The sequence below is a fragment of the Canis lupus genome, chromosome 9 (genome assembly GCF_011100685.1).
Source record: "Canis lupus familiaris isolate Mischka breed German Shepherd chromosome 9, alternate assembly UU_Cfam_GSD_1.0, whole genome shotgun sequence".
Taxonomy (NCBI): domain Eukaryota; kingdom Metazoa; phylum Chordata; class Mammalia; order Carnivora; family Canidae; genus Canis; species Canis lupus.
This window is the reverse complement of record NC_049230.1, coordinates 12,448,478-12,472,416: the sequence shown is the minus strand read 5'-3', so window position 1 is coordinate 12,472,416 and position 23,939 is coordinate 12,448,478. Positions and strand designations below refer to the sequence as shown.

At 43.8% G+C, this 23,939-nt stretch overlaps 1 protein-coding gene and 1 long non-coding RNA gene across 5 annotated transcripts in view; one reads left to right on the top strand and one right to left on the bottom strand.

The window, feature by feature from the left end:
* The window catches only part of CEP112 (centrosomal protein 112), a 399,815-nt gene that overhangs the window by 345,391 nt on the left and 30,485 nt on the right, over positions 1 to 23,939 (top strand). For all 4 annotated transcript variants that reach the window (XR_005364290.1, XM_038546802.1, XM_038546803.1 and 1 more), the window contains one exon: positions 10,830 to 10,919. Coding sequence is in view for 3 of the 4 variants with exons in the window: in XM_038546802.1 (XP_038402730.1) it covers positions 10,830 to 10,919 (90 nt within the window). In the remaining variant the exon portion in view is untranslated. The remainder of the gene's footprint in view (positions 1 to 10,829; positions 10,920 to 23,939) is intronic.
* LOC111097327 lies at positions 7,362 to 11,016 on the bottom strand. Its single transcript, XR_005364291.1, has 2 exons — positions 9,684 to 11,016; positions 7,362 to 8,388 (listed from the first exon to the last, which is right to left on the bottom strand). It is a non-coding gene; the product is annotated as an uncharacterized LOC111097327 (long non-coding RNA).

Below are 23,939 nucleotides of genomic sequence, written 5' to 3'. Positions count from 1 at the left end.
AGATGCTCAGGCAGTGTCCAGCTGACCTGGGGCCATTTCCTGTCTTTATGACTTTCTAGCTGGAAAGCTTGGGCAATCTGTAGTAGCTTTGGCTGCCTCCCTCCCCAGTAAGGCTTCTCAGAGAGGTATTGTGAAAGGAAGTGGAGTATTTAAGGCTCCTAGCACAGCGCCTGAGCTAGGAGCTAACATGTTAGCTTTGAGTTCGTATGCTGAGCACAGTAGGATTATGGAAGGATTCGGCACCAGGTAGAGGAACGCTAACCTCAACAGGGTAAGAGATGGTTAGGCATTTATGTTTTTGGAGATGGAGAATGGCCTAAAAAGTCTCAGGGGAAAATTTGTCTGCCAGGGGATGCAGGGGGCCACAACTGGGAAAACTGTGGAATCCCAGTGTGCAGAAATGAAGATCGAAGTAAGAGCAGCTTCAAATAGAAATTGAAGGAACTCGGACAACTAAGCGGGAGTGAAAGGGAACGAGGGATGACCCACAGAGGCCTGGGAGTTTAAACCTGGGTGGCAGCGAAGAAGTGTGCTGTGTTGCTGATGGGCAGGATGGTGGGGGGGAAGCTGGTTCAGGACGACACCCTGACTTTGGTCTTGGATTTGATATGTCTGCGATGGTGGTGAGGCAGCCGTGCACACACGTAAGAGATGGTGGGAGAGGCCACACCAGGGAACATAAGAGATGTGTATGGAGATGAGCTGTAGGGCCATCAGCAGGAAGGCCCTTACTGGAGCTGGGGACCAGTGCCTGCAGGATGGGAACACTGGTAACATGGTGCACGCTCCAACTCTAGCACTCAACTCATAGTCTTCCTGCCCCAAAGTGCTTCCTGCATGATTGATCTCTCTCTGCACTGTGCGCTCATGATCATCATTGGCATCGTATTACCGTTGAATCTGGATCACACAGAAACTTACTTTCTCTCTTCCTTTCCAGATACTCTAATTCTGCTTTGTCTCCCCACCTCCACTCATTGGTCAATGACAACATCCAGCCACCTGTGCTGGGAGGCTTGTAGCCATTCCTTCAACCACCTTCTCTCATAGCTGACACGTCCCTCCTTCAGCTTTAATAGAGGAGAAGTTCATGGTTCATTGGAATGAATGCTGCAGGCTCAAGGGATCACGCGTGTGAATGATTAGCCGTTGTAAGAAAGTCGAAATTGAAATAAATGACTTATGGGTGCTTCCTCTTCCCCAGGCTTGTGCAGGAAAGGGTGGTCTGTGAGACTTCAACACTTTTCACTCTGTTCCCCTCTTCCATGATCCTGAAACATCCTAGCTACAGTTCTTGAACTTGATCCTCAATCTCTACCACTTGAGATAAGAATTTGTGCTTTGGATTTCCTGAGTAGAAAAATACTGGCTACTTTAAGAGGAGACGTGGGTCATAGTCTCCAAATAACATGATTTCTGTTCCTGGGACCTGTGTGTTAAGACCAGGAAATGCCAACATTTTTAAAAGTGCATTTTTAGGACTTTTAAAGGAAGTTCTTTAGGAATTTTAAAAGCCTGAAAATAGAGAAAAAGAGAAAAGAGAAGAAATAAAAAATTTTCTTATGCATTGGCGAAAACGCTACTCGTGTTTTTTATACTGGCCACGATACTTTTGCCTTTGGTGTTGAATCAGTAGCCTACTACATACTAGAGCAATGGCTCATGTCCAAGTACAGTTTCTCATACATGTGGTTTGTTGCAACAAGGACTAAAAATCTTTCCACCTGAAAGGAATTTTGCCTGATGTGAAGAGTAACATATGTATGGGGTTAACACCCCCAAGATCTCCTTTTCTTCATACCAATATCACGAGAGACTGAATTATGAGGGTTAAAAAAAGAAGAAGAAGAAAGTGCTTGCTTGGAATGTGAAAAAAAAAAATTAAGAACCTGAATGTAAGCCATAAGGAAAAAAATATATACTATTGTGTTGTGAATAGTATATATTGTGTTGTGAATTAGTGGCCTCCGCAGTGACTGTGGTTCTGATTTTCTTTAGATCTATAGTATGAACCCGTTCTCCATCACTGTAGAATCACTAGTAAAACTTGTCTATGATTTGTTATTCATCCTATGTAGGTCTAAATGAAGAAATCACTTTGACAAAAACCTTGACTGGCATTTCAGTTGAAGACTTGTTACTTTTGTTAGTAGATTTAGCCTATTAAAAAAATAAAATAAAATCAGACAGAAGCCATAGTGGCTTCTGTAAATAGCCAGTGAGACCACCCAGTAAAAATGTCATTCTGCCATTGTGTCATCTTCCCTCCCCCCCAGATGTAGATCTCCTCATATGGGAGACAGGGCTTGGTCTTCCTGCTGTATCCCAATTGTTCAAACTGTGCTAAAAAAAAAAAAAAAAAAAAAAAAAGTATATAAATCTAACCAAAATAGTGAAATTTTATTGCTTTTCTTTCATTTTTCCTTAGCTTTCACTAGCAATAGTAGAAAGAAAATCAGCTGCTCTTTCTGTGTCAGTTGACGTGTCGAGGAAAACCTACTCGTCAGAAATATTGTCAGCACCATTTGTAAAATGAATTAAAGTACTGCTACTTCCACAAGTGTGGGCGTTATTAAAAAGGCAATTAAGGTTTAAATGAGAGTCATCCCTGTTTCTCCTTCCTAATTAGTATCTCTTCCCTGTAGTCACAGATCAGGTGTCATTTCCGGGCAATGGATAAACCAATCAGTGGATGATGGTTTATATCAAGATTTTATAATCTTAGTAGATATTTCATGACACAAACTTTTAAATCATCTTACGTGTTTTAAATGGAAAACAGACCACTTCTGTTAAAAAATAATCCTGGAATTTTATTGTCTGTAAATTATATCTTAGTGAAAATAGAAGTAAGCCTTCTCTTTCTCTCTTTCCAGTTATCTTCTCCTTAGGTCAAAATATGAACATCACTCCTTGCTTCCTTAACTTTATGTTCAGGACAGACATGGGGAAGTCCTCCTACATCTCTCCTACCCTTTGAATGATGAATGATTCATGTCTTCTCTGAAGTAAGATAGTAAATTCAAGCCTCATGAAAGGAAGGATATGGTGACTTCATGTTTTTTAAGTAGGAAAAGCTTAAAACTTTTTTTAGCTTTTTATTATGGAAACTTTCAAACATCCACAAAAGTAGGGAGAATAATAAGCAAAATCCCCATCTACCCATCAATTTTCAACAGTTTGCCAGGCGGACTGGACAGCATCTTTGGTACAAATACTCTGTTTTTGCTTGTTAAACTCCTCGGCTGTACAGAGCTTTCTGCTAAATGAGGCCCCTTCTGCGTTTCACCCAGCAGAGGCTTGTCTGCGTCCTTATTTCATGACCACAGACCTAACCCAAAGTCTTCAAAATCAATGACTTTGAGGACCCCAACTTTGTACAGGGCAAAACTTAATCCATGATTTTTTTATCTACATATGCTTTAACCCAGTTTTTCAAATAAAGGGACTCTATACTGTTCAAGATTCCCATGTCCCAGAGAATATGTGGAATATGGTCTATGGGAGAGAACCAAGGAGAGGGTCTGTTTACCCTTTGCCCCTCAGTGTACTTACAGCAGGCTCAGAAAAAATGTCCCCGTAGGCCTCATGATGATTTGTGAAAAGGTCAGACGTAGGCGTTTTGCCAAAACTTGGCAACATCGAATGAGGCAGAATAGAAGTGTAAAATGCATTAAATTTCAAGTCAGTGAGAACTGTTTCAAAAATCGGGGACTCATACTCCTACAGTCTTGGTAACAAAATGGTAAGAGTTCACTCTGCTGACAGTGTTTCCAGAAGTGACTCAAGAGAAGGGTAGCTTTTTCCTGTTGATTCTGTTTTGATTGGAAAGTAGTTTCCCAAATTTCTCACAATGGAGGTTTTGTTAAAGATGGGTAAGTCGAGAGTTTGAGAACCTGGACCACAGATATTCTAGGGGATGAGATGAGGACAAATGTGCTTGTCCAGACAGCCCACTGACAAAAGATTATGGGGTGCCTGGGTGGCTCAGTGGTTAAGCATCTGCCTTTCGCTCAGGTCATGATGGGATTGAGCCCAGCTTTGGGCTCTCTGCTCAGTGGGAGCCTGTTCCTCTCTCTTCCTTTACCCCTCCCCTTCTTGTGCTCTCTCTTTTTCAAATAAATCTTAAAAAAAAAAATGTTCATAAGGTCGTAGCTCTCATGAGCCAGAAAGGACACCCACCCCCACCTCCATCTGTGGAGCTGGCTGAGAGGTTGGCTAAGGGCAAGGTCAGATCTCTAGAAAGACTTCTGCTCACACTAAAAGACTAAATCTGAAAGTCTCTGTCATATGCCTTGTATACTGGGAACATTGTGATTATCTATCTATCTATCTATCTATCTATCTATCTATCTATCTATCCATCCAATCTCTCCACCCTATGTGGAGCTCAAACTCAACCCCAAGATCAAGAGCCATGTGGTCTTTTGACTGAGCCGACCAGATACCTTATATCTTTTTTTTATCACTATAGCACAGTGTTCCTCCCTTCCAGTGACTTTTTCCCTTCAGTAAATACCTTGTTGACCACTTTATAATTGAAATGAACTATTTTGTTTCACTTACTCATTATTAAAAGGCAAGTATCTGCCATCATTTCATGTTTGTTTAATTGATCCTGAACTGCCAGAGAAACTTTGGTTTTTATTTATTTTTTTTTTAAGATTTTATTTATTTATGAGAGAAACACACAGAGAGAGATAGAGAGGGGCAGAGACACAGGCAGAGGAGAAGCAGGCTCCATGCAGGAAGCCTGATGTGCGACTCCATCCCGGGTCTCCAGGATCACACCCTGGGCTGAAGGCGGCGCTAAACCACTGAGCCACCAGGGCTGCCCGAAACTTTGGTTTTTAATAAGACTACAAATAATTCCTTAATGCATGGTTTTACAAGTTGAGTGGTTTGCTTTGAATCATGTTTACAAATTTTGTGAAAATAATATTGACTATAGTACTCTTCCCCATCCCCAAACCAAGAGCAGAGCTCTAGTACTGACACAGGTGCCATTCAATGGGCACACTAGCTACCAGTGCTCCTCCTCACCCTGCAAAAGTCCATTGACATGTATAGTCTTTCAGACTTTAATTTGCCCTAATTATTTTCATATTTTAAACAAACAAATCAAATTCTCTTATAACGTGCTCCCTTTTAAAGAGTGGTATGCCCTCATTGTTCTTGCAAAGCTTATTATGTCATTTACATTTTTCCTCTGGAAAGTGTCATTCTTTGTTCCCGAACCACCAACAAAGCACTCTGGAAGCCGGCACAATGTAGCTTCCTACAGCAAGATGACTTCCATGGCATTTAAAGGCAGGTTTAATTGGGAGAAAAGAACTGCCTTTTCAGTAATGATGCAAGTTAACACAGCAGAGCAGAGAGATGGGGAATAATTTTGCAGAAAAAACAGTTCAGTGGTGCAAGTTGGATTCTGTTTTATATTGGTGACTTAGTGTTGGACATTCTGTTCTTTCATTATCATGGGCTTTTCTCAGGAATAAACTAAAAGTTGTGATTTTTTTGTGTGTGTTGAATGTTAGATCTGAAGGTTTTTGAATAAAGAAGCCACAACTCGAAAGAATGTTCCTGCTTGTACTGATTGAGTAATTGTGGTCACTTTCACACAGTCCTTATGTCAGATTCTGAGGTTGGAACCCTAATGGCCTAATAATATTTTAGAATACGAGGCTAGGAACAGCTGCCAATATAAACTGTCATTTTCCTTTCATCTAAGGACGTTTTAACTTTTTTGAAAGTGGCATATTATTTGGTTACTTTTCAATTTTTGAAACTGATTTAACAGATAATAAAAGTAATTTCTAGACACACTGCTTTCTCTGATTAACCCTAAAAAGATCATGTCTTACATCTTCAAACTACGAGCAAATTTGAAGAGTGGTACCTTTTTGAAAAGCAAATGTAATTTCACTTCTGTTTTGATAATATTGATAAAATATGGTTGACTTCATCTTTTCACTGTGTGGAGTGTGGAGATAGAATCAGGTCTAATTCTGAGAAAGGCTTTCAGCCAGAGCCCTGTAATGCTAACTTCTCAGCCACACCTTGACCCCCAAGTTATCACCGGCCCCCTTGGCATGCTCCCCCTCCGCCTGCTTCTCCACAGGGATGTCAGCCAGGAGTCAGGTTTGTGAACCTCTTCTCTTTCTACTTCCTTCCCCAAGGAAGTGGCCCATTCGTACTTAGCCTGAGATCCCTCTTCACTGCTCAGAACCCTCTCCCAGTGTCACTGGTCTCCCGTCAAGTCCCACCAGCACCTTACACTCATCTGGTCAAAAACCATTTTCTGGGGGGCACCTGGGTGGCTCAGTGGTTGAGCATTTGCCTTCAGCTCAGGTTGTGATCCCAGGGTCCTGGGATCTAGTCTCCCATTGGCCTGCCCACAGGGAGCCTGCTTCTCCCTCTGCCTATGTCTCTGCCTCTCTCTGTGTCTCTCATGAATAAATAAATAAAATCTTAAAAAAGAAAAAAATCCCACCCCCACTGCTCTGGCTTGCTCCTTGGCCCTTTAGTAGTTCATAGTGTCATATTCCATGGTCGTTCAGCATCAAAGCCTTATGGTCTCTCTGCGTCCCTCTTTCCCTTGACACCCCATTCACGGTCCCATCACTTCCATCCTCAGCCCTCTCTTAAGCCCTCCTGTCCTGTCTGGCGTCCTGTCTGGCTGCTGCACTCTCACAGCAGCCTTACTTGACCCCTGGCTTCACTCCGCAGAATTAGTTCCTCAAAATTCAAAACACTGGGATGTGAACAGGGCCAAATACTGCCAGGGGATGAGGAAGAAAATTGGCTTCTGGAAGCTTTGGCATTTGGGAGGTGACAAGTGACTGTGATGAAAATGGACTCAGGAGCATGGTGAGGACAGCTGGCAGGTGCAATGGGATGCTAAGAAGGTGCAGAGACAGAGAGGGGACACTGCATGTAGCTACTCCCAGGGTCTGCTGCTGGAGGCATGGCAGGGGCGAGGGCAGGAAGCAGGGAACAATGTTTTGTTTAAGACAAGGGAGGTACATGTCTCCTTTATTTTTTGTTTAAGACAAGGGAGATACACGTCTCCTTTATTTTTTTCTCTGTGAAATAAAAACTAAGGGTGCCTGGGTGGCTCAGTTTGTTGAGCCTCGGGCTCTTGGTTTCAGCTCAGGTTATGATCTCCGGGTCATGAGGTCAAGCCCCCTACCAGGCTCCACGCTCCGCAGGGAGTCTGCTTGATTTTCTCTCTCCCTCTCCCTCGACCACTCCCTCCCCCTGCGGGTACGCATGTGTGCACACACATCCACGCGCTTCCCCTCTCTCAAATAAATCAATCTTTTTTTTTTTAATAAAACAAAAACTAAAAAAAAAAAAAATACAGGCAGTGTTGTAGTTTTTAATGTGGCAGAAACCACACAACATATCGCCACAAGAAACAGTAATGTCATATAGGTATTTGGAAGGTAGAGTGGTATATTCTGTATTTTGAGAAATCTAATAACCTTTAGCTTAACGTGCTGTATTAAGGACGTTTGGGAGCTCTGCTGATTGAAGTACATTTCCTCAGGGAGTATAGTTCAAATATTTATTAGCTCCCTCCACAAACATGAGTCGAGTGTCAAGTGTGTGCCTGGCGTGGAGCTGGCCTGGCCCTCGGCTTGCAGACCTGAAGGGGAGAGAGCCCTGAGCTTCTGTCGCTCAGCCCCGCACAGACCTGGACTGTGATTCTCTTAAGCACTGGACGGATAAAAGCCCAGAGGAGTCCATTCTGAGTTCTCAGGATTGACACCATCAAGCGAGCAGGTGGGGCAGCTTCCAGGCAGAGAAAAGAGAAAACAGGTACAGAGGGAGAAAGAGGCAGCACGACGAGGAGCAAAATGTACAGAATTTGAAGTTAGTGTTTTAAAATTCCAGTCCAGTGCCTGAGTACGGGCCACAGGGACCTGAGCCGGCTTCTCAACCTCGCTGAGCCTCAATTATGTGCTCTCAAGCATAGATGAAGCAACACCTACTGCCGGGGATGCGGTGAGGGTTAAAAATAAAACACACGCAGTCAGTGGTATCTCCTGGCATTATTGATCCTGGCCATGGCAGCAGCATGACACTGAGGCTTCGTGGGGCTCAGCCTGGCCAGAGCCAGAGGACAGAGGTCCCTGAAAGCCACGCTCAGGACTTTGAACGCCATCTCAGGGATGCTGGAGTATTGTTTAAGCATTTCAGTGGGGGACTGACATAATTAGATTTCGGGTTAAGAAGATCACTCTGACAGCAGGATAAGGGTGGAAGGGGAGAGCAGGCAAGACTGGGAACAAAAAAACGTGCCAACGTTCTTCCCACGACAGTAATCATTACTCTCCCCCATGATGCCACCAGAGAAGCGGAGAAGATCCTCTGTACTGGTAGCTACCAAAAGGAAAAAAAAAGAAATTGCTACTTGATCAACAAACCTAGGAATAGTCACATTCTCAGACCACAATAACAGAATTATAAACAATACCTTCAAGCTGGTTGGCAGACTTGGTTGAATTGTGGATTTTATAATCAAGCATGATATCAAAGAGCCCCTAAAGCTTTTAACCTCGTCCTGAAACCATTTAACTCCCCCCCCCCCATTTAACTTTTTAAATTAGAAGCTCTTGGGATGCCTGGGTGGCTCAGCGGTTGGGCGCCTGCCTTTGGCTCAGGTAGTGATCCCGGGATCCAGGATGGAGTCCCACATCAGGCTCCTGCACGGAGCCTGCTTCTCTCTCTGCCCATGTCTCGGCCTCTCTCTCTCTCTGTCTGTGTCTCTCATGAATAAATAAATAAATTAAAAATAAATAAATTAGAGGCTCTTAGCCTGGGGTTCATCCATAGATGGGCTTTAGGCAGTATGTGGACTCCCTGAAATCAAAAACAAAATCATAAGCATACTTTCTCCATGAGGAGAGTAACCACATACCCTTCATCAGATGCTGGCTGGCTGGGTCCAGAACCCCAGGAAAGGTTAAGAACCACTGTGTATAGGTCTGTATGTAGAAGAGACTGGCGTTGCATTGGAAGAATTCTTAATGACTTAGACATTTCTGTCTGAACCTCAGACTCTTACTCCTAGCAGCAAACCCAGTATCTTTGCTTGGACATTCCAGACTTAATGCAACCCATCTTTGGCTGACCCCTCCCTTAACCTTCCCTAACTGCTGCCTTCTACCTGTTCAAGCCAAAATCCTGGGAATCTTATTTTCATGCTCTGCATCCACCCCTTGGGGCTGTCACTGTCTTCAAATATATCAGGGCTCTGACGCTTCCCTCACCCCCACCTGCTACCGCCCACCAATTCCCCGTCACCCTTCCCCAGTATGTTTCAATGGCCTCTGCCCTGCCTCCCTGCTTCTGCCCTTACCCCTTGTCCATCCGTTCCTCATGGCAACCAAAACAACACTTGCCCACACCCTCCAGTAGCTTTCCTTCTATCTCGGAATAAAAGCTAAAGTTCTCAGGACACCTGGATGGCTCAGTGGTTGAGCGTCTGCCTTCAGCTCAGGACATGATCCCGGAGTCTGGGATTGAGTCCCACATCAGGCTCCCTGCGAGGAGCCCACTTCTCTCTCTGCCTCTCTCTCTCTCTGTCTCATGAATAAATAAATAAGACATTTAAAAAATAATAATAAAAAAATAAAAGCTAAAGTTCTCAATTGCCCTCTGAGGTTTTGTGTGACCTGATGGGACCTGGCATCTAGGATGTCTCTGATGTGGTTGCAGCCCACTCTCCACACTGGCTCGAACATGCCACCTCAGGGCCTTTGCACATACAGTGTCCCCTGCTTGGAGGGTTCTTCCTGCAGATGTCCATGACTTGCTCTCTCTCTTCCTTCAGGTCTTTGCTCAAGTCTTCTTGGGCCATCTGTTTAGAATTATAAGATCTTCACTGACCCCACTCCAGAATATCCCCCTGCCCTGCTTAATTCCTCCTCTACACTTATCACTGACAATATTATACTTATTTGCTTATTGTCTACCCCCCAATGTAATACAAGCTTCATGAGAAGAGGGAATTTTTTTGTTGTCTGGTTTCTTTTACTCTTCTATTTAGAATGCTATCACAGTTCTTGACACCTAGCAGGAAGTCTGTTGTCTTGATTGAATTTTATTTTGAGAATTTGACACCTTTACAGTTACCATGCCTGTCGTCTTCTCACTGTAACTTTCTGCATATCATATCCGTAATTATGTCAAGGTGTTTGAATGCATTGTATCTTTTCGAATTCACCTCTTCACTCAAAATAGTAGTTGAGGCAATGATAATTATTGACCTCATGGGTTCTGAGTTCCCCATATTAACCAAAATTCTTTTCCAGTGGCCACTTGGCAACGGAGAGAGTTCCTCTCTGTAAACTTCTGACGGGTTCCTCAAATTCCACACCATCCTTCATGACTTAATAAAGAAATTCCTTTAAGGTTACTAGGAGAATAATTTGGAAGACTGACGTGTTGGTCCGACATTACAGTCCCCAGGCTGTCACCACACTTCTCCGAGGGCAGCGCACCTTGCAGGTGGACCCACAGAGCTGCTGTAATTAGCCACAGCTTTATGCTTCATTGCATGCTTGCGTCTCTGTGCAGGGGGTATCAGAGACATTTTTATTAACTGAGCTGACACCTGCTAGTGTCTGTCTTACCTTCGGAATTTGTTAGACTCGCTATTCCTGAACCAGAAAACACCTGGGCGTGCCCCTAAAGGCCTGGTTCTGTTTGCCCGAGCTCTGCGGAACAGCAGCAACGGCGGACTAGAGCCGAGGCCTTTCCGGTGGTCTCATTTCTAGCGTCATTTCTAACGTCTCCGTGTTTATCTTCCACCGTTTCAGGCTTTACAAGACGAACTAGAAGCCCGCGCTAACCAGGTGCGGTGCGCAGAGAAGAAACTACAGCACAGGGAACTGGAGTCCCAGGAACAGGTAGTGTCCCGCTCCCGCTCGGCTGCTGGGGGGGTGGGGGGTGGGGCCGAGGCGCAGAACACCCCCCCCGCCCCGGTGGCATAAACAGCTTAGGGGCTGCTGACTCACACGGCCGCAAGTCTGCGGGGAGGCCAGGCTCCGCTGCTCGGAGGGCTGCCGCAGCCCCAGGCGGCGTCCGGGGGTCCTGCTGCGCAGTCTGGAGACCCTTCCCGGACCCCCGCCGCGCCGCCCGCGCTTGCCTCCCCTGCACATCCCATTGGCCAGGACCAGTCACATGGTCAGCCTGGCCTGTCCAATCCCAGGCCAGAGGGCTCAGGTGACGCCAAGCAGCCTGGACCAATCAGGATCCCCCGCTGGTGAGGGCCTGGGACCGGAAGGGGCGGTGGCGTTGGGTGGGCGGGGCCGCCTTGGCCGCGCAGATCCCGCGTTCTTTTGAGCCTTCGTACTCTCCGTCTTTCCGTGAAGTTGATCTTGAAGTTGATCACTTCCGTAAAGTGAATCTCCTATAACCAGAATAATCTGGCCATGACAATAGCTAATGACCTATTTTATTTTCAAAGACAGAATTATGTTCATCCAGTTCTTCCGGTTGTAGTGGTGTATTCTTTGTGGTAATTTTGAGTTCAAAGTTTAAAAGTTAAAGCTGAGTTAAAGTTTAAAAAGTCAGCCACGTCATCCATAGAGATCGCGAGGCCTAACGAAACCTTTGGTAACTGCCGTGTCCCCAGCCCCTGCTATAGGATAGGGGTGCTGACATCGTCCCAGGCGCCACCGGCCTTTCTGCACGGACGCCGCCTACGGGCCCCGCTCGTCCCGTAGAAACACGAGGTTCGATAATGGTGACCTCGTGGGAACAGTAAACACTGAAGGAAGGCTGACAGGGAAACGTCTTTCATGTCTGCAGCGTTTACAACCAGGATCCGGGTGGGGTGGGCGCCAACAGGCCGACGCGCGCATCTGCGAGACGCTGCCCATTAGTACTCTGTGACTTGACTCGCAGGGCGCCTTGCGGCCCCTGACGCACATCCGGGTACCTGCGCACCGCGGATACGGGATGCACGAATACGTGCCTACGTGCATGTACGTGGCTGTGACGACTCGCAGGGCTCCTTCCTACCCTCTGACGCACATCCGGTACGTGCGCGCCACGTACACACAGGATGCACGAATACGCTCGTACATGCACGTATGTCGCTGTGACTTCACTCGCAGGGCGCCTTGCAGCCCCAGAATGCACATCCGGGTACGTGCGCGCCGCGTACACACGGGATGCACGTATACATGTGTATGTGCATGTACGTGGCTGTGACTTGTCTCCCAGGGCTCTTCCGGCCCCCTGACGCACATCCGGGTACGTGCGCGCCGCGTACACACGGGATGCACGTATACATTTGTACGTGCATGTACGTGGCTGTGACTTGTCTCCCAGGGCTCTTCCGGCCCCCTGACGCACATCCGGGTACGTGCGCGCCGCGTACACACGGGATGCACGAATGCGTGCGTAGGTGCCCGTACGAGGCCGTGCGGGACTCGCGTGGAGCCCAGTGAGCAGTCGGTGAGCAGTGTCCCAACCTGAGACAGGACGAGGATGAAGAATTGAATAATAACTACCCTCGATCAAAGGCCCGACCGCGACCAAGGCCGTCCCAGAACCGCCCGTGTTGGCTCCTTGGGCGTGATGCCCGCCGTGTAAGGCCAGGACTGTCGCCGGTTCACCCGTTCACGAGGAGGCGGAGCAGCTCGTCCAGGCGCATACAGCTGGCGAAGAGGAGAGGTGGATTCCAGCCCAGGTGCATCAGAGTTCTAGCCCCTTCCCGCCCCCCTGACAGGAGTGACGGGGTCGCGGGCGCTGGCTGCGGTAGCAGCTGCCGCCGGCCTCCGTGGGCAGAGCGCGGCCAAGCGCCAGGAAACCCGAGGCGAGCAGACGTGGCTGCGGATGACAGTGCCCCTCACGGGCAGGCCCGTGTGCCCCTGAGGTCAGCTGAGCTCACCCCCGGCTCCGGCTGCCTAACAGCAGGAAACGGCCTCCCTCCCCGGGGCTTCTCCAGTTTGTGACAAAATACGACTTCAGGTGAAACTTTGTTGACATCACTCTTAATTCATGGCAAAACTTCACACAGAAAATTCCATAACATATTGAGAGTAGGGAAATTAAGAAATCCCAGATGAACAATAGGGAAGGATCCAGGGACCATTTTCTATCTTTTTTTATTGACTTCTTTTTGATCATCAAAGTTGCTTTCATCTTTCCAGTGACAATGGCTTTTTAGACTTATTTCTTGCACCAATTCCTGATATCTTCTATTATGGCTACAGTTTACCAAAGAAATGTCAGGAAATACCCACGGGTAAAACTGAGTATTTCGTAATCTTTGCAACCATAAAATGTTGAATTCTTTCCGCAAGATCTTAGGGTGTGGCTAGGATTAAATGCCAATTGTTTCAACAAAACTGAGGAGCCAATAACGGGCATGTAATACATTCTGTTCCTCTATCTTTCGTCTAACTTTGATTTTATCTGCAGCCCCCTTTCAATTTGCGACCCTAATGGAAGTAGTGAAAAGTAACTGTGAGTATCGCCATGGACATTGTATAGGATCTCCTTATACAGGGAGCTTACTTAGGATATTTCAGATGTCGAAATTATTGTGTATGATTTTCTTCTCTGCATCTGTCAAAGCAACTGCAGTACCAGTAGCCAGCCTGACATCAGCCTGTCAAATAATCAAAACAGCTTCTTGGAACTTTCTTCTCTTTCTTTTCAACCGAATATTATTATACTGATACTCGTTGCACAAAGAATCAAAATTGAGACTGGCAGGATTACAAAGGACAACTTCCCGGCCTTCCTTTTTTTAACTTGCTTGCTTAAAAAAAAAAAAAAATTTTTTTAAACTGTTTCTGTTTTTCATTTAAGAAAAATTCCTGTGTTTTGAGTCTATAAAAACAAAAAATGAATGAGGCATTTTAAAAGTTATGTTTTTAATTAAAAACAAAAAGCTGCTTCTCATCAGGTCTTGATGGGTGGTATTCTCGCTGTCCACCACTTGCCCGGGTGCCATCACCTCTCCCCTCACCCTGGGTAGCTCAGTCTTTGCTCCTCAGCGAGCAAAGAAGGCTTGTTCACCCATAGTTACAAAGGGTTAATTTGCTCCTCATTTACATTCAAGATAATACAAATAAAATGAGAAAATACTAATGTTCTAAACGCTATATAGAAGCAGGTTTCCTGTAATCCACAAATAACAAACTAATTTTAAAATCATCATTATTTGAGTCCATTCCAGGAGTTAATAATTTCTAATTGTAAATTAGATCCAAGCAAGAATCCCATAATTGCAGCAAAAAAGAGGGATCAGAGCTCTGAGTGAACTTCCTCATCATGCAAGGAAAGTAAACCATCAGAAAAGGAGGTGAATCCCTAACATGGTAGTGGTGGGCTCCAGGGTAAGACTGCTCCTACCTGTGCGCTAGGTGGGCAGCTCACTCCCAGAAAAGAATTTCTTTTCTTTTCTTTTTTTTTTTTTTTTAAGATTTTATTTATTTATTCATGAAAGAGAAAGGCAGAGATGTAGGCAGAGGGAGAAGCAGGCTCCAGGCAGGGAGCCCGATGTGGGACTCGATGCTGAGACCGCGGATCACGCCCTGAGCCGGGGGCAGGTGCCCAACTGCTGAGCCACCCAGGCGTCCCGGAATTTATTTCCCATGATGTTGGGCACTATGCAAAATGGATAAATGCCATGTATCTCATAGGTACAGATACATGTAAAACTAAATCTCATTTTTGGGAGCAAACCATATTTCAGTATTTGCAGTGAGACTAAGTAATGTGCTAGCTCTAGCCAAGATAATTTGGTCTGGTAAGTTATAGAAAAAAGAAGAAAAGAAATAGTCTAACATTTTACTTATGGTATTTTTAACACTATACAGAGCACATATTTATCACAAAGGCACCAAACAATGTCAAATAATAGCATATGTGTGACAAAGCTCGTCCTTTGTATGGAGTATCTTAAGTTTTGAAAGTCTGAGTAGCTCTGGTTACATTGATCACTCAGTTTCTCAGAAGATCATTTTAAATGAATTAGAAAAAATAATACCTTTGAGATTCAATAAAGTATAATGCTGTGTATTTCATTTGCAGGGTCATACTTTTTTTGCACAATATTTCATTCTTTTGATAGGCTTATTGTGCCAGACAATGATAGGTACTGAGAAGAAACAAAGATGATTAAGTTATAGTTCTTGTCCTCAAAGAGTTTACAGTTGAGTAGAGCAGAGAACATACGTGTAAAATGGATGCCGGGCATGGAATTTAAAGGAGGTTCTTTTTCTTCTAAATGGCAGCATAGAGACTCAATCACGAGATGCAGAAAAAACACGCACATTGATACTGCTGCATATCTTCCCCAAGGGGAAGGAATGGAAAGATCTTTAGCTGGTAAAAGGTTAGGGCCCATCTCCCCAGGCAGAGCTTGGAGCCTGTAGGCAGGCAGTGGGTTTAGGAGCCTGTGGCCTTCAAGGGAACCAGATCCTCGCTGAGAGGTCAGGAAAGGACCAGTGCTTCTGCCAGCTTCTTGTGGAGCACCTGAGCCCCTGCCTCATCTTGTTGCCTGGGGCTGTCCCTGGAGAGCCTCTGGTATATCCTATAATGTCTAACATTCAAAATATATAAAGAACTTCTACAACTCAACACCAAAATAATGCAAGCAATACGATTAAAAAATGGGCAGAAGACCTGAATAGACATTTTTCCAAAGAAGACATCCAGATGACCATCAGACACATGAAAAGATACTCGAATATCACTCATCACCAGGGAAATGCAAATCAAACCACAGTGCCTCATACCTGTCAGAACGTCTAGAAGCAAAAAGACAAGAGATAACAAGTGATGAGGTTGTGGAGAAAAAGGAATCCTCATGCACTGTTGGTGGGAAGATAAATTGATGCAGCCACTGTGGAAAATGGTATGGAGGTTCCTCAAAAAATTAAAAATACAATTTACCCAAAGAAAACAAAAATACTAATTCAAAAAGATAAATGCCAAAAAAAAAAAAAAAAAAGATAAATGCCACCCCGTTTATTGCAGCATTATTTACAATAGCCAAGATAGGGGTGAAACCTAAATGCCCATGATTAGAAAGGTAGATAAGGAAAATGTGACACATATGTATTGAGAGAGAGAGTGTGTGTGTGAGAATTTATTCCATTGAATATACCCCATTTTATACGTATCTCACGTATATTCCAATTTATCCCTTTCTCCCCCCCCCACACACACACAGTGGAATATTACACAGCCATAGAAAGTGATGAGATCATGCCATTTGCAACAACATGGATAGACCTAGAGGATATTTTGCTGAGTGAAGTAATTCAGACTGAGAAAGACAAATACCATATGATTTTACTCATTTGGATTCATAAAAAAAAACTAATAAACGACCAAAAGCAGAATCAGACCTATAACATTGGAACAAACTGATGGTTGCCTGAGGGGAGGTGGGGGATGAGGGGATGGGCAAAATGAGTGATGGGGAGTGGGAGACATAGGCTTCCAGTTATGGAATGAGTCATGGGACTACAAGGCCTAGCATAAGGAATATAGTAAATGATGCTATAATAGCATTTATGGTAACAGATGGTAGCTACACTTGTGGTGAGCATAGCATAATGTATAATTTTGTCAAATCACTATGTCATAACACCTGAGACTAATGGAACATTGTCAATTATATTCACATTGAAAAATTATTAAAAAGTACAAAAACTGAATAAACAACATCCAGTCACACTTAACATTTCAGTCACAGCTTTGTAGCAGTGCATTTTATATTTAAGGTCTAGCCACATCAGTTAATTTAGGAGAGGGGCACCTGGGTGGCTCAGTGGTTGAGCGTCTGTCTGCCTTTGGCTCAGGTCATGATCCTGGAGTCCTAGGGTCGAGTCCCACATCAGGCTCCTTGCAGGGAGCCTGCTTCTCCCTATGCCTATGTCTCTGCCTCTGTGTGTCTGTCGTGAAGAAATGAATAAAATCTATTAAAATTAAAAGAGAATCTAGTGAACAAGGTAGTCACAGGTAATTGTATTTGAGGTGGGGAGAGAGACTGTCCCAGAGACCGCTACCAAGACACCAGGAGGAGTAAAAGGAGAGCCTTCAAGGACTAGTATGATCCAGCAGAGAAGTGCTGCTGGTTCTAGGTCTATCTTTGTCACTACTGGTCATATGCTCTTGGACAAGTTACTTAACCTTTCTGGATATCGAGTTCATAAAATGTCAGTAATAATTCCTTCCCACAGGTGATTTGAACATCAAAACAAGATAATGTGTGAGAAATACTTCAAAAAATATAAAACATAATGCAGATGAAGTGTGTTTCATTATAGTTATCCATAGAGTACAAGGGGACATATGAGCTAGGCATCAGCAGGAAGGAAAGACATTTGGAACAGAATGAGAGAAGGTGTGAAGCAGAACGGGCTCAGAAGGTTCAGGGAATAGTGGGTAATATCTTGGTCAGAGGGTATTATCAGTGAAAAGGAAAATAAGACCAGAGAGTTAGCCATGTTAATTTCATCCATTCAAAAAAAGAACTGACCTGTGTTACCTCTTCTTTACCAGGCACCGTGCTATGTGTTAGGAGCATTGGTGGCCAATCTTGGATGCAGTGCTAAGGAATTCAAGCAATGGTCAGAAAGCAGTTGCCAGCCATTGAGGCTTTTTGCCCTTTACCTGGGTAGTGTTATATGATTGCATTTATACTTTAGAAAGATTAATCTGGCAGCAGAAGATGAGACGAACAAGGGATGAAAAGAGAAATTCAGAGGGTATAGCACTAAAATTCACATCACGAGTCCCAGGAGATCAGGGGGGCTCGAACTGGATCTTGTCAAAGGGAATAGAAAGAAAGGAGTAGTTATGAAGCCTCACTTGAAATTCACAGAACACGAAGATTTAGAGGGCAGAAGAAAAAAATAATACCACATTTTTGAATTGATAGGCTGATGAATAGTGTATTGTCCCCTGAATGTTGAGTCTGAGAGACTAGCAGCAGGACATTCATTTGGAGACATGTAGTTGACAATCTGAACTAGAACACAAGGAGGGGTGGGGGTCTAAAATCTGAATCTAGAACTCAAGAAGGAATGTATATATGTCTGAATCCTCTTGATGGGGGAATCTATTAATGCCCACAGGATGTGGATGATACTGAGAGAAGAGACGAGGGGCCCATGGGCTGACGCATGGACAAGAAAAAGTAGGGAAGGGTACATAGAGGATTTTTTTTTTAAGATTTTATTTATTCATGAGAGAGAGAGAGGCAGAGACACAGGCAGAGGGAGAAGCAGGCTCCACGCCAGGAGCCCGATGCAGGACTCGATCCCAGGACTCCAGGATCGCACCCTGGGCCAAAGGCAGGTGCTAAACCACTGAGCCACCCAGGGATCCCCCCATAAAGGATTTTAAAGGAGTGAATGGTCAGGGAGAGAAGAGGAAGGCCAGAAGAATTTAATGTCATGAAAACCAACAAGAGTTCCCCACTAGACTTTAAGGTCCTTCAGAGTAACAGCTCTGTGTATCACCTCAAGATGCCCACCAATGCTGCACTGAATTGCTCAGTAAAGCCCCTCCTGTCCTGAATCTCATCCTCAGAATTCTCTTGCCCACTTCATTTCCCTCTTTCATCTGTGCTCTTTTAACACTTTCTGTGAAACTCTACTAAAGGTTTTCCCATCAAACCCCCGTAGTAGATGTTCTTTTGAAGGTGGGCCTTGGGGCTGGGACTGTGTCATCTACATCCTTGTATCTCAGCATTCAACCCAGTGCTGGGCCCATGTGGCACTTGGTGAATTTGTGGCAGGAAGACAGGAAGGAGGGAGGGAGGATTAGCAGCCTTGTGTGCTACAAGGAGAATGAAGAGTTGGAAAAGGGATCCCTGGGTGGTGCAGCGGTTTGGCGCCTGCCTTTGGCCCAGGGCGCGATCCTAGAGACCCGGGATCGAATCCCATGTCGGGCTCCCGGTGCATGGAGCCTGCTTCTCCCTCTGCCTGTGTCTCTGCCTCTCTCTCTCTCTCTGTATGACTATCATAAATAAAAAAAAAATAAAAAATAAAAAAATAAAAAAATAAAAAAAAAGAGTTGGAAAAGCCACCAGACTTGGGTAATGACTCCAGATCCTTTTATATTGCACCCCCTAAACATATGCTAAGTAGACTCTTTCTGAACATATTCTTGTCTAGGCTTTTGTTAGAATAAATATTGTAATTATTTTATAATTGTCATCTGGGGTGAGTGGGATTACTGAGCATTCTCATGACTTACCTGTGGGCCCTCAGAAGGGTTCGTAGGTTGAGGAAAACAAGGAGAAAGCAAAATGCCAGCACCCTACCCACACAGCCCACCTTTCCTCTTTTTTTCTCAGTAATTTTTCCACCTTTATTGAGGTATAATTGACAAATAAAATTGTATCTATTTAAAACAAACATAAAACAATGTGATGACATGGTATACATTGTGAAATGATTGCCACAATTAAGTTAATTAACACTTCCGTCACTTCCCATACTTAATGTTATGTGTGTGTGTGTGGTGAGAATGCTTAAGATCTACGCTCTTAAAAAAAAAAATCTACGCTCTTGACAATTTCAAGGAGACAACACAGTCTTATTAGTAATAGTCACCATGCTGTACAGTAGAACCCAGAACTATCTTAACTTCACCCTTAACCCAATGTCTCCACATTTCCCCCACTCTCCAGCTCCTGGCAGCCAGCATTCCACTCTGGTTCTGTGAGTTCACCTTTTTTTCTGTCTTTTTAGAAATCTGCAGATGGGTGAGATCCTCTGAGTTCTCTGGTTTATTTCTCTCAGCCTACTGTCCTCTAGGTTCATCCATGGTGTGACAAATGCCATGCAGCCCACTTTTCAGCTCCTCTCTAAACCAGGACAGATTTTCCTTGCAAATCTTTTCCATAAGATGCCCTCAAAAGGCCAAAGCAGGAAGGATACCAGCAAAGTCCTTTATTTTCTCTACAGATAAACTTAGCGTTCAGCAGCTTCCTTCCTAGGTTCCTGGATTTAAGAATAAACCTGGATCTCTGTAGTATCTGACTTTGGGGTCATACTACACGTCTCTGGCAGAGCCTTAGCTGCTTCTGCCTGGTACGCCATTATGACAATCATCTGTATTCCCAAAGAATTTAATTGCCTCCCACAAAGCCTAGTGATCTATGGGGGAGTAACATGGATTTTAGAAGCAACATCAATATATTTAAAGCTTTCGTTGGGTAGCACTGCTTGTCTTTAAACTACCTCAGTCATCAAGAGTAACTAACAAATCCATAGAGTCACAAGCAGCCCTACATAGCCCTGCTATGTAGACAGAAAATCAATTAAGCAATAATCGTGACAATTGTTAAGAGGAAGAATTGGTCTTTTGCAGATTTCCAAGCCTTTAATTTCTGTTTTCCATAATGGATTTTAAAACTTCACAGTCTTAGCTGCTGTTGGCTAACTCATCTGCAGTGAAATCTATTTAAAAGTACTAACAGCTCAAAACTATGTTTTATCCGAAAGCACATTATGAAAACAGGAATAATAATTGCAACAGAAATAAAATTCAAAGACTTTTATTGACTTTTCATGTTTAATGGTTATTATTCTGGCTTGTTTCGAGTAATTTTAATAACCACAGTTTATTTACAAAATTCAGACTAATTCTTTTGTTCCCATGCCAACAAAATACATTTGTTCCCAGACAGCTGGTATGATGCATCATTCTAAAATTTGTGTTGTTATGAGGAATAGAACCACATTTAATTTTGGCCACATCTTATTCTCAATGAGAGTTTATTTGAATACTTGCCTCTTTTCGGAAAAACATTTGGTGCACAGTGTCAGGGACATGAATATTTTTGTTAAAATATACATCTCATCAAAATATTCCTTACAAATCAGTTATTCTAGAGATTTTAGTGGCAAAGCAAGTCAACACTTGTACACAAAACGTCTACTCCAAACTATGCACGATGATCACAACGCCATTGTTAAATGAGAACTTAAAGCAGCTCTTCTGGGATGAATGTGCTCTGCATTTCATCATGGCTTTCTTGAGATTCCCTTTGTTTTTAACTTCACTGGGCTGGTTGTGCTGGGGGGAGGAGAGAGGAGGCGTGTTTTTAATCCTGTGCTTTGCTGACATATCACATCCAAGTGTCAGCAGAGCACCCACTGCATCATTGCAGGTGTTTTTCCATAAAGCCTTTTCTACATTGTCAAAGTGGCTCTTTGTCCATGTAGCGAACACTGGGGGACGATGGGGACAGGGGATGAGGGCCACAAAGGGACTACACAGGTCTCTGACCTGGGGCTGCCGGCTTCAAAGCTTGGCTGTGTCTGCCTGGGGCTGGCTCTCATCTTGTAATGTGTAATGAAGTAATGTGATCATACATTCTGACTTCTTACGGTTTGATTTTTTTTTCAGGTAGTTTGGAATTTTAGTGTTTTTTTTTAATCATCTTTTTATTCCAAAAATGATTTACTCCAGATCAGTAAATTATAGAGGCACTTAAATCCCAAGAATAAAAGCTTAAAACCAAGTTTTCTTCTATGCTACCTTTTTAAGTTGGTGGACAAGAGGAATTATCACAATCATTAACCTAGGTAATGGAATACAGTCTCCGAGGAGGAGAGAAAGGAGAATATATCCCTGAGCAGTGTCATATAAAGCCTTGTTTTTCTGGCAGCTGCTAAGCACTGAATTCATGGAATTGAGGGAACAGCTGGAAAGAGGAAGTAAAAGAAGAGAGAAACACAGAGATGGTAAAAGAGGGTGAGAGTGAGTCAGCAGGGTTACAGAGAGATGTTTGATGACTACTTACTGTGCCTGTCACACTCAGAAAAGTTATCAAATATTCTGAGTCATTTACTTACAATTCCTTTTCTGTTCTCTCTAGCCAGAAGATATGTCATTCCTGTTGAAAGAGGCTATTTTGAGGTAGAAGTGATTGAAATTGTTTATTGTCCAACAAATGACAGAGCACAGGTTTTTTAGAGTCATCAGATGTTTATCAGTTTAAATTAGAAATAGGGAAAGAAAAAAAAAAGAAATAGGGAAAGAATGGTGATATTTTTATACAAAAGAAAATTCAGAAATATATTTTTTAAAGATTTATTTATTTGAGAGAGAGAGCACTAAGCAGGGGGGAGGGGCAGAGTGAGAGAGAGAAGCAGACTCCTCACTGAGCAGGGAGCTTGACATGGGGCTCAATCCCAGGCCCCTGAGATCATGACCTGAGCTGAAGACAGACACTTAACCAACTGAGCCACCCAGGTGCCCCTTGGAAATTTCAGAAATTTAAAAGGCCCTTTGAACATATTTTACATGTAGGTAGTAACCTTTTGGATTTCTACACAGAACTCAAGGACAGTTCCAATTGTCATAAAATGTTCAAGTGCAAAAAATGACTTCTTGAAACACATGGAGAAATTAGAACTAGTGAATATAGCGTCGTTGGCATGGATAAATTGTATGAAATATGACACCTATTTTGAAGCAGACAAACCTAATACCTTCTCAGTGCTCAGCATATAGAATTGACATGGAAATCTTGTCTTCTAGGAGCTTCTGTTTTTATAATAAAGGAAGATGTCATTTAAAGATCCATTTGTGGTCTCATATGTGAGATTTACACTCAGGTTTATTGAGAGGAGGTGAGAAGTAGGAGTAGAAAGCTCTCTGACAGTAGATTTTCTCATTTTAATTAAGAAGTAAGGGAGGAGGCAGCCCCAGTGGCTCAGCGGTTTAGTGCCGCCTTCAGCCGAGGGCCTGATCCTGGGGTCCTGGGACCGAGTCCCATGTCAGGCTCCCTGCATGGAGCCTGTTTCTCCCTCTGCCTGTGTCTCTGCCTCTCTGTGTGTCTCTCATGAATAAATAAATAAAATTTATTAAAAAAAAAAAAAAGTAAGGGAGGGTTTGCACTGTGTTAGCCACGACAGACATGTAGGGGGGCTTTTCCTGGCTCGGGTAGGTAGCAAGGTACAATAAAGAAGAAAGGTCCCAGATGTCAGGCTTACATCAGGCTTGGTTCTTGGTTCGGATAGGTGTCGCGTCGGGCCTGGTACCCCACTACGGATCCAGAACAGCAGTGTATTTTGTTTTCTACCCTTCCACTTTAAGATTTTACTTGAGTGAATGCCCATGCAGAGAGAATAAGAAAAAATTGGCAACTTAGACTAAATGATTCCAAATGCTTCATTTGGCTCAGAAGATTTTGAGGTTTTGCTTGAGTTGGTAAACAGAGGAAGGTAAATGAGATGGTAAATCAGAATGTGCCATGGTAACTAAGCTCAGGGTGAACTTTCTTTTTAAACTCCTAAGTAGGGATCCCTGGGTGGCACAGCGGTTTGGCGCCTGCCTTTGGCCCAGGGCGCGATCCTGGAGACCTGGGATCGAATCCCACATCGGGCTCCCGGTGCATGGAGCCTGCTTCTCCCTCTGCCTATGTCTCTGCCTCTCTCTCTCTCTCTGTGACTATCATAAATAAATAAAAAAAATTAAAAAAAAAACAACTCCTAAGTAGTACATTCAACATTTCAATTCAATTCAACAAATATTTCCTGAGCACCTACTATGAATTGTGTCCTTTATTGGCCTTATTGATAGACATCAATAAGCAAAGAAAAACCCTTGCCCTTAGGAAGCTTACATTTAGTGATAGGTTCTTCATAGCCTTTTGTGTTTTTTTTTAAAGATTTTATTTATTTATTCATGAGAGACACACAGAGGTAGAGGGAGAAGAAGGCTCCCTGCAAGGAGCCTGATGTGGGACTTTATCCCCAACCCCAGGATCATGCCCTGAGCCGAAGGCAGACACTCAGCTGCTGAGCCACCCAGGCGTCCCAGCCTTTAGCATTTCTATATAAATTTTCAACTCAACTTGTCAATTTCTAATGAGTCTTCCAGTCCATGAACATAGTATATTCCTCTGCTTTATTTAAGCATTCTTTAATTTTTTT